The 12,501-nt window shown below is 35.5% G+C and overlaps 1 protein-coding gene across 2 annotated transcripts in view; it reads left to right on the forward strand.

The window, feature by feature from the left end:
- CSRNP3 (cysteine and serine rich nuclear protein 3) overlaps positions 1-12,501 on the forward strand; it is a 179,967-nt gene that overhangs the window by 98,589 nt on the left and 68,877 nt on the right. For both annotated transcript variants that reach the window (XM_031451575.2, XM_010982539.3), the window contains one exon: positions 6,632-6,802. In XM_031451575.2, the coding sequence (XP_031307435.1) occupies positions 6,632-6,802 (171 nt within the window). The remainder of the gene's footprint in view (positions 1-6,631; positions 6,803-12,501) is intronic.

Below are 12,501 nucleotides of genomic sequence, written 5' to 3' on the forward strand. Positions count from 1 at the left end.
TTTTTTTTTTTTTTTTTTTTTTTTTGGAGAAATGCATAAGCATTCTGAGAATGTGGGCATGGTAAGTGTTCAGTGCATTAAACTCTGATGCCAGCTCCTTCAGACAATAGCTGTCTCATTTAGCAGAGACTTTAGCCTGTGGTCAGTGTTTGGTTAACATAATAGTGTACACGCAGGAGCGGTGTGAGTGTTAGGGCAGAACATCCCAGATTGCTCAAATTCATGCTGTGAAAAAATTGAGAATGAAGAGGATTTGATACTAACTCATTTAAAATTGTATCCTGATAGAAATGCTTCTGGATAACTAAAGATATACTACCAAAAGAACATCACAGTATGATGTTTTAGCTAAGCCCTCTTTTCTTAAATATTGGAATAAAACCTACACACCATCAATTGAGCAACTGTCCTCTTCATCCTCTATCTGGCCCTGTAGACAATCTGGTTGATGTAGTGTGACATTGTGAATAATCTTGCTTTTGCCAGCTAAGCTTTTCCCACCTGCTATCACAGATGAGCCACACGCCAGTGTTTTCATCAACCTATTTGCAATGCTTCTCATCTCATCATTTGAATTTGGTGAAGCAACCAGAAGAAACATCAGAATTGCTTTCCATTCTGCATGATAGTAAAGAAGAATAAGCTTCTTTTTCTGTGCAACTTAATCTTGACACTGGTGTTTCCTGGGCTCGGAGCCCGTTGCTGACTGCAGCAAGCAGCCTGAGCTTATCATTTCGTTGGGAGAGAAGTTTATCATAGTTTCTTAGCTTTTTGTACTTGCTGGAAGAATTTGATGAGGACACAAAATAAATGATTTTGTTCCTTGACAAGTAATGAAGAACTGTCCTTCATGTCAGGTCGTAATGCAAGTTAACATGCACCTTTGATGTATGCCACATCACCAAGGCAGAAGAGTCTTTGTTAATGACCTTTGCAGTTGAAGGTTACTTTCATTTTGATTAACTACAAAACTAGCAAGCAAGCAATCCAAAGAATATACCCAGACTCCCAGGTAAAAGTGAATAGAGGGGCTCTAGATACTCACCTTTGTTCTAGAGAGAGGACCATGGAAATCCCTTGGTGCAGGCAGCCTCCATGGAATAAGCCTGCCAGGTCAAATGAACCAGGAACTCGCAGCTCACCACCTGCTCTTTCATCAGGCCAGAGAAGAGACAGTATCTCACCAAAAAGACCTCCGCATTACCATATAAGGAAATTCTTGCCATGCCAGAATTACTTCCTTTTAAATTCATTTCTTCCTGCATCAGTGATAGACCACGCCAGTCCTTAACTGATTAACCATCTCCCATCCCTTCACCTTTTTCCCAATTGTTGGATAAACTCATGAGTCACCCTAATGACCTTACATATTTTATTTACTGGGTTTCATCTGAATGATAAAGCACAGGAATATTCATGTATGGTAGTTCTGGTTGGTAGGTGGCATTTTTGTGTGTGTATAGATGTTTTTGTTGATTTCATCCTCATTTTGCTTTCTCACCAAGGGCCAAGAGCACCAGTTAGGTGTATCAGAAGAAATGCAGAATGCCCAGTTAAATTTACATTTCAGATAAGTAACAAATAATAAGTAAAATTATATCCCAAATGTTATTTTTTAAGCTAAACTTTGAATGTAACTGGGTGCCCTCTGTTTTGATTGGCTAAATCTGACAACCCTAAAATGATTCTTCTGCAAATCAGACAACTTGCTCCTTAGAAGGAGATTGATGATATTCTTAAGGAATATTTTTCTGTGGTCATTTCCTTACAATACATAGCAAAACTTTAGGAAATAGGGACCAGAGTGTAAGAAGAAATAGGGATTAAATGTTAGATGAATATAAATGGGATAGTAGGTATAAATGAGTTACCTAGGAAAGCTGTGAAATTTTTAAGTTGTCATAAGAGGGTGATATGAACAAGATTCCAACAAATAACCAAAGTTTAGCTTCAGTTGTTCTTCCAAGGGCATTAAAATGTATGTTTTTATCAACCTCCTGATTTGGCATTCTTAGCCAAGCTTTCCCACTTGTCTTCACCCTATATCCTCTGGCTCCCGATACTTTTTCTAGCAATATATTAAATAAAATAATTTTAAGTATAACCACAGAAAATCTAATGTAGTTTTATCAGTATCTTTTTTGAGGACAAAGATGGAAACATTTATACTTTTCTACTACTTTTTTATTAAATGTGCTCAGAGGCTTCTGAGCAATGGTTACATCTGACACAAATATGAAATAAATAGTGTATGTTAATTAAAAATAACATATCCAGGATCACAAGATATTTATTAGAGTTTTAAAATAAAGTAGTTCTTAATTGAATTGGGCAATATAAAGGGCACTTGGGTATAGAGACAGAGGAATCCCAAGCTGAGAAGCTGGCCAAAGGGTGAGTTCACAGACTATGTTAATAAATGAGAAAATTAGATTAATCAGTGTAGACAGGGAGAGAATATTGGCTTTGGAATGCAGGTGAACTTACTGAAGCCTCTGAGTGACATTCTCTGCAATGATACCTAATTAGGTGGCTCCTTGCCTAGTGGCCATGTAGTCGAATGGTCTAGGGGTGACACCTGACCCAAGATGGACTGAAAGGTTACAAACCCCTTGGAACATTAAACTTGAACTGAGAGACGTAGAAGTTGCTAGACTTAAAACTAGTAACAGTGGTGCTCTAAAAATATAAAAATAAAAAAATAAAAGAGCAAGAAATTTCCACAGCCATAATCCTAGAAGCTATCCTTATTCCTGCAGTTCTTCAATTTTGCATTTCAGCTCTGTCTTAGATTGCATGAACTAGTTCAGGATTTTTCCAACAGATGTCTTTGTGCTTAAGTTAGCTAGAATTGGCTTCTGGGTTTCTTGCAAACCAAAAAAATTGTATGACGTTTTGAGGTCAATTTCATCTCATTTTGATTCTCATTCAATCAAATATGCCAGATATTTTGTTAGGAGAAATAGAGTGATGAATGAGATGAACATGATTTCTGCTTTTTGGAGCGTTTAGTCTGTCAGAGAAAACAGACACTGACAAAGCAATTAAAGTATGGAAATGTAAGGGTTTCATTCATTCTTCAAACAAATACTTATTGAGCACTTAGATATAAAGCATTGTTCTAGACCCTTGGAACATCAGTAAAGAAAACAAAGATCCCTGCCCTTGTATCTTTCAGCAGGGGATGAAAAAATAAATAGTAAACCTAAAAATACATAAATAAATAATAAAGATTTAGAATGTGGTAAGTCCTATGGGAAAAGAAATTTAAAAGTAGAAGGAACAGTATGTATATCAAAAGGCTTAGACGCCAGAGAGGAAATGGGTTGGAGAAACTGAAGGATTGTTAGAGCTGAAATATTGGTTAACAAGGCCAGTGGCTCAAAATGAAGATGAAGAAGTTAGCCAGAATAGATTGTTAGGGACTTTATAAGCCATTTGGAGAATTTTGAACTGAATCCTAAGGCCATCCAAAGTCACTTAAGAGTTTTAAGCTATAGACTGACATGATCACATTTGCATTTTAAATTTATCATTCTCCTTCCAACCTGGAAAACACATAGAAAGCAAGCAGTAGTGGTTGAGAGATAATAATTAGGAGGTGGTTGTCCTAGTCCAAGTGAGAAATGGTGATGCTCTTGCCTAGCATGTGTTTCATGAGTGGGAAAATGGTAGCTGGGTTAAGATGGCTCTGTTAATGAGACTTAGATTTTCTGCTTCTCATATTTAGAGTAAATTAATGCCTGTCCAGATTTATCTTCTGTTCTTTGAGATTTGATGCTGTATGAAGCCAGTTTGAAATGTTGACCACTTTTTCATTGGCTTAGGATCTACCAAGTTTAATTATGCCTCATCTTTAGGAACAAAAATATATTAAGTGGCTATTTAAGGAACTCTAGCAGCCATAGGACAAATGTTAATTCTACTCACTTGCATCTGTAACTAGCTAGTCAAATATTGTTGCCCTCAGATTCAAAAAGAAGCAATACTGGGTACAAGCAAACCAAGTATATACAACCCCTTATATAACAGGGTCTTCTCCCTAAATTCTTGCATTCTTTTCTTCCCTCGTGAGCTAGTATAGATGATATAGGAGAAAACCACATGCTCCCTTTACAACTTTACTATTGGGTCCCGATCACAGTTTATATACTGGCAAGCAATGGGTCATTTGGCCCTCATAATCTGTTATGATATCTTGTTATGTTTACATAATATTTTTTAAAGGCAGTGAAACTAGACAAGTGTTATGCTTGGTTGCTGCACAAGCAAGTTAGCATTTAACTAGTTTCATGGCTATATGTTAAGGTTATGCCCCCTGTAATTATTTGAATTTTTAATTTTCAGCATACAAACTAATACCACCTTGAACAGTCAGTTCTTTCCTTCTTTTGACCTGGGTCTAGCTCAGGCTCTTTCAGCCCTAAAGATGTAGATGGAAATTACAGCCAACCTTCAGCTCCATGGCTTCCAGTCTTGCCAGTACGAATGTAGTAACAAAAGGAAAAAGAGACTACTGAATTCCCTTATCATCCCTCCAAAAGTTTCCCCCCCTCATTCCTGAGGCAGTGAGAGAGGAAGAGAAGAGAACCAAGTACCACCTTTCACCATGTTGGAACATAATTACCTTTAGTCCAATTGAGTGTCCTTGATTCTTGAGGAATCTGCCTTTCCTAAGGAAGCTGGAGAAGATCAGATAAGAAAGTGGAGCTCAAGGACATGGTTTTGAACTGTTCCCATTGCAATATCTTGTTATAAAAACATACTTTTTAAACATGGGTTTCCATCTTGTATTACTTTGTGTCTTGGAGTCTCTCTCTCATGAATTATTTTGCATCTTGTTTGAAGTGAACCATTTTAAAATTTATATCCTGTCCTACTTTTATTTCAGGAACTTTACTTAAAATATCTTTTTTTTCTCTCCATCCTACTCAGATATGCATGAACATTTTATGCATTTCACACTCTTTAAGATGGAGAAAAATAATGTGCTAATCTGAATAGTGGTAAAATCAGTGTCAGAGTAGAGATTTGATTCTCAAAAGAGTGGACAGCATAGTATCTTATTGCTATCAGTTATCTCCATTGTTAATAAAAGTCATGAAAAAGACATGAATTAGTAAAACAAAGCAGAACAAGAATCTGGGGCTATTATCATTTTCATGGAGCCCAGCATAGTGGATGTTAGCTCCTTGAGGGCAAGTAACACATTCTACTCCCTTTTGTATCCCTTACTCCAAATTGAAATTAATGATACTTAAGAGACATCTATTATGATACTTAATTTTACAAAAAATCACACCAGAGATGGACAAAGAAGATTTTGACTGGGAATTGAGTGTTGGGTTATATAACTCTTCAGGGCTGGTGTATGGACACACCCAAGGAAGGAAAAGTCCAAGGAGGGAGCTGCTGGAGAACAGAATAGAAATTAGACAAGTGGTCCTCCAATTTGAGTATGCATCAGAAGCACCTGGAGGGCTTTGTAAAGCCCAGAGTGCTAGGTCCTACCCCCTGGGAGTTTCTGACTCAGTAGATCTGGAATGGGGCCTGAGACTTTGCATTTCTAACCATTTCCCTCCCAGCTGATACTGATGCTGCTAACCCAAGTAGCTGACTGAAAACTACTGAATTAGATTTGGAAAGCTGGCCCCACTGAGGGGATCTGGTCAGACTGCCAGCCCTGTGATCTGCACAGAGAAGGGGTGATTTCAGAGATTTCTGAGGATAGTACCTAGATAATGTAACTAAGAACTCAAATGGGAGTTAAAATCAGCTGATGTAAATGAGGTGGAAGATAGAATGCATGGAATCAACTTAGTAATACTTTCAGCTAAGTTAATTTAACAATGTAAGACCATGTGCATATATCCAGGCTAGTTTATATGTAAGCTATTCCTAAAAATACCCTTACACTGCAAGGAAAGTTTATGCCCATCAGCTGACTGTGCACATGTCAGGGTAAATGGGGAAGGTGGAGAAGGGCAGCTCAAGCAGAGGGGAAAGCCCATTTATCTTAGAGACTGGATTTAGGAGAAACCATGCCCACTCCTCACACTAGTCTTCCCACCCAATTAGTGCTACATTCCAGTTAAATAGCCTTAGGAGGTTTCTGAAACAGCAACCGCTTCAGCAACCAGGAATCATGGGGATATTGTAATATTTAAATGGAAACTATCTCAAATTTAGACCTGATTTCATATGCTTCATTGTGCTCAACTAATTAGGTTTCTTGCATTTTAAAATTTGAGTATGAAATTTTTGCATACTTATCTGTGTTCCTTCCACTAATCATTTAGGCCTTTGGGGAACATTGGCATTTGTTTTTGTTAAAGAATTTTATGGACTCAGGTGGATTTTCTCAATCTGCCAACAAAAAGGAATAGAGGTATTACATTAAAATGAATAATTTTTTAAAAATGATACATTTTGGTAAGCAAATTGTCAAATGCTCATATCTCATTTAATTTCATTTTTGTTAATTTGAAATTAAAAAAAAAAAAACTAGTGATCCTTTCAAGGGAAAGCTCAGCTCGTGTAAAAAAAGCCACAAAAAATGACTCCGGCGACCTTGGCTGCACATCCAGCGGTCAAATGTTTCAATGCTCTGTTGCTCCCATTCCTGTTACAGGTACATGTGACAGTGCTGCAGCAATGAGTGGAATTTTAAAGAGGAAGTTTGAAGAAGTTGACGGCTCCTCACCCTGCTCCTCTGTGCGGGAATCTGATGATGAAGTTTCCAGCAGTGAAAGTGCTGACAGCGGGGACAGTGTCAATCCGTCCACTTCTAATCATTTTCCCCGTGAGTAAGGAAACCATACCTGAAGCTGATTGTCTGGTTCTACAGGGAAAGCAATTGTATCACCTAGGTCATTTTTTAACTTCTATTACTGGTTTTGTTTTGCTTTTTATAATTGAGCTGGAAAAAAAAACATGATTAAGTGAAAATGAAATATTTTTGAGGCATCTGTGAATTCCTTTATTTAGACTGCTTTTGGCAGTGGCCCAAAGTGAAAGTAAAATAATCTATATTGGAAAAAAATATTTGTAGTTAATATGGTAAAGCATTATTGTCTAAATAGCATATAAAAATGTCCCCAAAGATAATCCACATGATAGGAAATATGATTAGCAAATATTTTAAAGCATTTAATAGTGTTAACCAATGGATTCAATGAAAAAATAATATTGTTATACTTTTCGAAGGAAGCATCCTACTATGGCAGAAATGATACTCTAGGAGAAAATAAGGGGAAAGAATGTATTTGGGAGTGGGAGGTCGAGGTAACAATGAGAATGAGCATGGCCAACCATGCATTTAAAGGTGGAAAAGCAGCAAAACTCTCACAAGTGTGCGAGTGAGTGCAATTTTTACCTCTTTTCTACTCTTCTCTTTCTTCTCTTATTTCTAAGAATAATATTTAAAGCCCACAAAGAAAAAAAAAGATGTATGCTTTCTCTTTTTCCTTTTTCTGCCACACTGTAACATCATCCCTTCCTGTCAGGCAAGGTACTGTGAAGTTTGAAGGACTGATGAGAAAATGTCATAAGGTAATACAATCTACAGACTAGAGGAAACTGACTAGTAATAGCTAAATAATCTTGAATTTATGTTTTCAACAGGAAGATTTTAATATATCATGATATCATGATAGGTAAGTAGTCTTAGTTTTTCTGTTTTTCAATTTAGTAGCTGATTTTATTAATATATGATTCCATAACATAGAACAGAAATGTGACAACCCAGAAAACCAAAAGAATTAACCATATTTTTAAGAGTTAATAAGGAACTCAATAAAACTGCTGAACATGAAACAAACATACTAAAATCAACGGCATTCCTTTAAGCAAATGAAAGTAAGAGAAAATGTAATAAAAGGACAATTACAGTTATAACAGGAAAAAATTGTAAAATATTCAGGAACAAGGTTTTTGTGTGATGTAGGTGATCTACAAATACTATGTCATGATGATATGAAATGGGCTTGTGTTTTGATTCAAAAGAAGATACATGTTTACCTATTTAGTTTTAATATTAACAGTGATAATAGCAACAACATGATCATCTAATGGGGTTTTGTAAATATTGAAGAGCAAGTGAGAGAATACACATGAAAGAACTTTGTAAAATGTCAAGTACTAAGCACATGTTATATTAAAAATTATTCTCATAGTTAACATTTATTGGGTACATGCTATGTTGCAGTAGTTTTATATACATAATCCCTACACTTTACAGCAACCTTGGAAGTACCACTACCTTCAATTTACAGAGGAAATAACTGAGGCTCAGAGAGGCTAAGCACCTAGCCCAAGATCACACAGGATTTAAGCCAAGACTTACATATATATATGTGTATCATAAATATATGTGTATATATTTATGTGTCCCACTCTACAGTCTTCACCTTTTCCATTATCTCATTCTGCCCCTTAATTATATAATATTGGGCTTTTAAATGTTATTTATTGTGAGTTAGAAACTTGAATTAATGAAGAGACAGGTTATGTTTGTGGATATAAAGGTAAATCCATTGAAGCTTCCTAAATTAATTTATAAATATAAAAGTATAATCTCAATAAAACCCTCAGCTGGATTTTCTCAGAAGGTGATGGAATGATAAAAATTTATTTGGAAACATAAGCTAATGAGAATAAAGGGGTATTTTCTAAAAGAAGCTATAAATGTTGAAAAGCCATTTCAGATAGCAAACTATAGTAGAAAATTATATAATGTAACTTTTTTGGTACTGTGCTAGATCTAGGGAAATAGAGAAAATCTCAATGTGCTATAGATAAGAATTTTATATATACATGTATATATAAAGAGCATTATAAAACAATGGGAAAGAGGAATATTTAATAAATGGTTGAGATATTAGAGTTTGAAAAAGAAGAAATTCAGGTACACATCTCACAACGTATGCCAAAATACATTCCAGATGGATTAAATAGCTAAATATTTTTAATCAAATTTTGGGGGAAGTTGCTGTTTGTTAGACATTTGGTAGGATTGTTGTCTGAGCTTTGAAGTAACAGAAAAAAGTCACATTGCAAAATGCTTAACATATTTAATAATATAAAAATATTAAATATACCTACTCCCCAAAAAAGCCCAAAGTGAAAGTAAAACCGTCTATATTGGGAAAAAATATTTGCAGCTAATGCAGTGAAGCACTATTGTCTAAACAGCATTTAAAAAACACCCCCGAAGATAATCCACATGATAGGAAATATGATTAGCAAATATTTTAAAGCAATTAACAGCAATAGCAATAACAGCAAAGATTAAAATAATACTAATAAGATTTCATTAGTATAAAATCATGGAAATTTCATCTCCATAGAAATTAGCACTCCTTCCTCCAGTAAAAAATAATAATACTTAAGTGCTGGTGAAGGTCACAGTACAAATTTTACGATCATACATATTGATGTTGATGGCACTGAAATTTAGAAAGCACTTTGGAAGTGGTAAGAGCCGTAGTAATGTTCATCTCTCTGTACTTCAGAGAATTTATCTGCAGGGGGAAACACCAAAAACACAGGGGAAAATGCATAATTGAAAATGTTGGTTGCTGAAATGGATAGTACCAAAAAATGGGAGTTGGGGCAGGGAAGAGGAAGGTGACATGTCCAAGAGTGGGGAAATCAGCCATTAAGTTATGGTAGCTTATAAAATTATTTTCATGAGAGTTATGAAGACTTAAGAGATAATGTTCAGAAAAGCACAACACAAAATTTTACTTACACCGTCAGGGGAAGTCTGTGTATCATGGGCAGTAAATGGTCAGGTACTCTAAAAACTGAAAGTGATTTGATTTGTTGACATGTTAGAATAATAGATGAATTTTCATATTTATTAATTTTTCCCTATTGAAGAAAACAGACATATTTCATGATGTCCAAGAGGTAATTGAAATGTTTCAACTCATCATCTATTATCAGTGGTAGTTGGCAGTGATTAGTTTACTAATTGCTGATTTAACTTTGTATTAAATGAAATCTAGCAGAGATTTTTCATGATTTTTAAAGATAATTAAAGGAGGAAAAAGCAATAAAAAGACAAATTCTCTCCAGAATATTTGCTGTGTAAAAGATCTGAGCATATTAACCAATGTGAGAGGAATGGCTAAAAGGATTTCTTGTTTCTGGAAATGTATTTCAGATTATTTGATAGTCTAAAAATTGATGCACGAACTTTTATAAGATACTTCATTTATTTTTTCAGCTAAATTAAAGTATGTACTTACCTGCAGTCTTATTTACATGTGAATCTGTGGACATAAATTTTTAGAAATGTTGTTATTGATGAATCTTATTTCTTTAATATATTTTCCTACTTTCAAAAATAAGAATTACCCTAGAGTAAAGAAGGATTTTTGATGACAATCAAATTTGTGTAGTATTAGGAAACCAAATTTAGTTTCACATTGAGCTCTTTTAAAATACGGTTATTTAAATCACACTTTTCATGAGCTCCTCTATCAAATTTAAAATGTCACATGCAATCAGTGCTTTATAAGCACTAATATATTGTGTAATATAGCATTTTGCTATCATTGCAAATGTAAGACTTGATAAGAGTGTGTGGTACATGTTAGCAGCTATGGTAGAAAATTCCATGCTAGTCTAAGCCTTCTGGAAAGATATTCAAATTGCAGCACATCACATTATGAAAACAAAAGCTTCAAAATTAAATTCAGGAAAGGCATTATGCCTTTTTCCTTGGACTTTTGAGTTTCGCTAGGCAACTAGCATACTTACTAGCAATCAACCAAGGTTATATCTTGTACTTCCCTTGAGATAGAAGCAGCTGGATTCTGTATTGCTGTGGAACGCTTTGTTTCATCAAATCCCTGTGGCTCTACAGCCAATCAGCCTGTGCTTGAGGGCTGTCAAAAGGAGAGCTACAGAGAAGCTGGAGAGAATGATTTTTTCTGCCCTCCAAGGTTCTTGGCACTTCACGCAAGTAATGAGAAGCTGTATGATGAAACAGCCTCCAAAACAAAGTCATATTTTTTCCTGAAATGGAGTGTTTCTACAAGTAAATGTAAAGTATTTAGGAAATAGGACTATCAAAAGGTAAAATGATGGGTAGTGTAAATTGCACGTGAAACCAGGTAGTAGATGTCTTACATAGGAATAAGATTTTCTGATTTACAAGATGCTTTCACATTCTTGACCTATTTGGTATCCAAAGACTGTTGTGTGATTAGGAGCCATTGTGCTCATCTTATAAAAGTAGAAATTAACATTCAGAGAGGTATTATTAATTTATCCAAGAGCTGAGATTATAACCCATGTTTCCTTTCCTCCCTCCTTCCTTCCTTTCTTACTTCCTTCCCTTTCTCTCTGAGTACATAGGGCATAAATATGCTGCCATGTGCATGCAAGTCACAGTCTTTCTCCAATGTCATTTCCCTCCCACTGACTGCACTTTTCATAGTGGTATTAGAGATAAAGCATCAATAGAAATCAGATCTTGACATGAAAGTTTGTGCTGGAATTATGACCAGAACATACCTACTCTCTTTACCAAGCAGTTAAAATGCATTGAAAATTTAGATCCATTTTCAACAAATATAGCTTATCTTACATTACATGCTCCATGGTAGCTGCTTTCAGACATGTCAAAAGGATAGACTGCAAGTAATAAATATAACTCGGAGATTTGGTGACAGATCATGTCTACTCAGCATTGTGGCAGTAATTTGACAACTTACTATAGCAAAGACAAATAGCAGTCTACCCCTGAATCAATGATTTTTCAAACAATGGAGGAGTGTTTAGGCAGAAACTGAACACAAAAATTTTAGGGAAGCCTTTGGACAGGACATAGGACCACACAACCCTCAAAAGTTCCTTTCTACCCTGTGGTAATATGGTTCTAAGAACAAGGATCAAAAAAGTATCTTAAGTTACATCAGAGACAAGTAGGAAAAGATAAGCAGCATAGATCAAGGCACCTCTGAAAAGCTACTGTTAAACTGAGATCCTCAGCCTCTCTGCATCTCCTTATATTGGAAAAGAAACAGTTTACCTGGCCTTGTGAGATCAGACCTTCAACCAGTTGCAGGTCTGTTATACCAGCTAATGTCCTTATCTGAACACCAGACATGGATGAGTTGAATCATTAAATGTTAAGTTTAGTTTAGTGGAAATATGAGAGTTAAGTAGTTGGGACAATTATGAGTAGAGGAAGATAGATACGAGTTAGTGATCCTCTTGGAAAGTACTCACTTGAATATGCGATAAAGGCTATTGACTGATACAGTGGAGTTGTTTTCAGATCATTTCATCTGAGAGATCTGAGAGATTCAGGATGATGAATCAGAAATAGTCAGTCATTGCTGCCTCCTGTGATCTTACTTAGACCATCCTTCAGGCTGAAATGTCTTCTCTTTTGCCTCTCAATCTCTTGACAGTGAAGTTCTGTACCTGCTACAAGGTTCATATCAAATATTTTTCCATGAAAGCTTTAAGTCTCTCATTCTACTC

The sequence above is a fragment of the Camelus dromedarius genome, chromosome 4 (assembly GCF_036321535.1).
Source record: "Camelus dromedarius isolate mCamDro1 chromosome 4, mCamDro1.pat, whole genome shotgun sequence".
Classification (NCBI taxonomy): Eukaryota; Metazoa; Chordata; class Mammalia; order Artiodactyla; family Camelidae; genus Camelus; species Camelus dromedarius.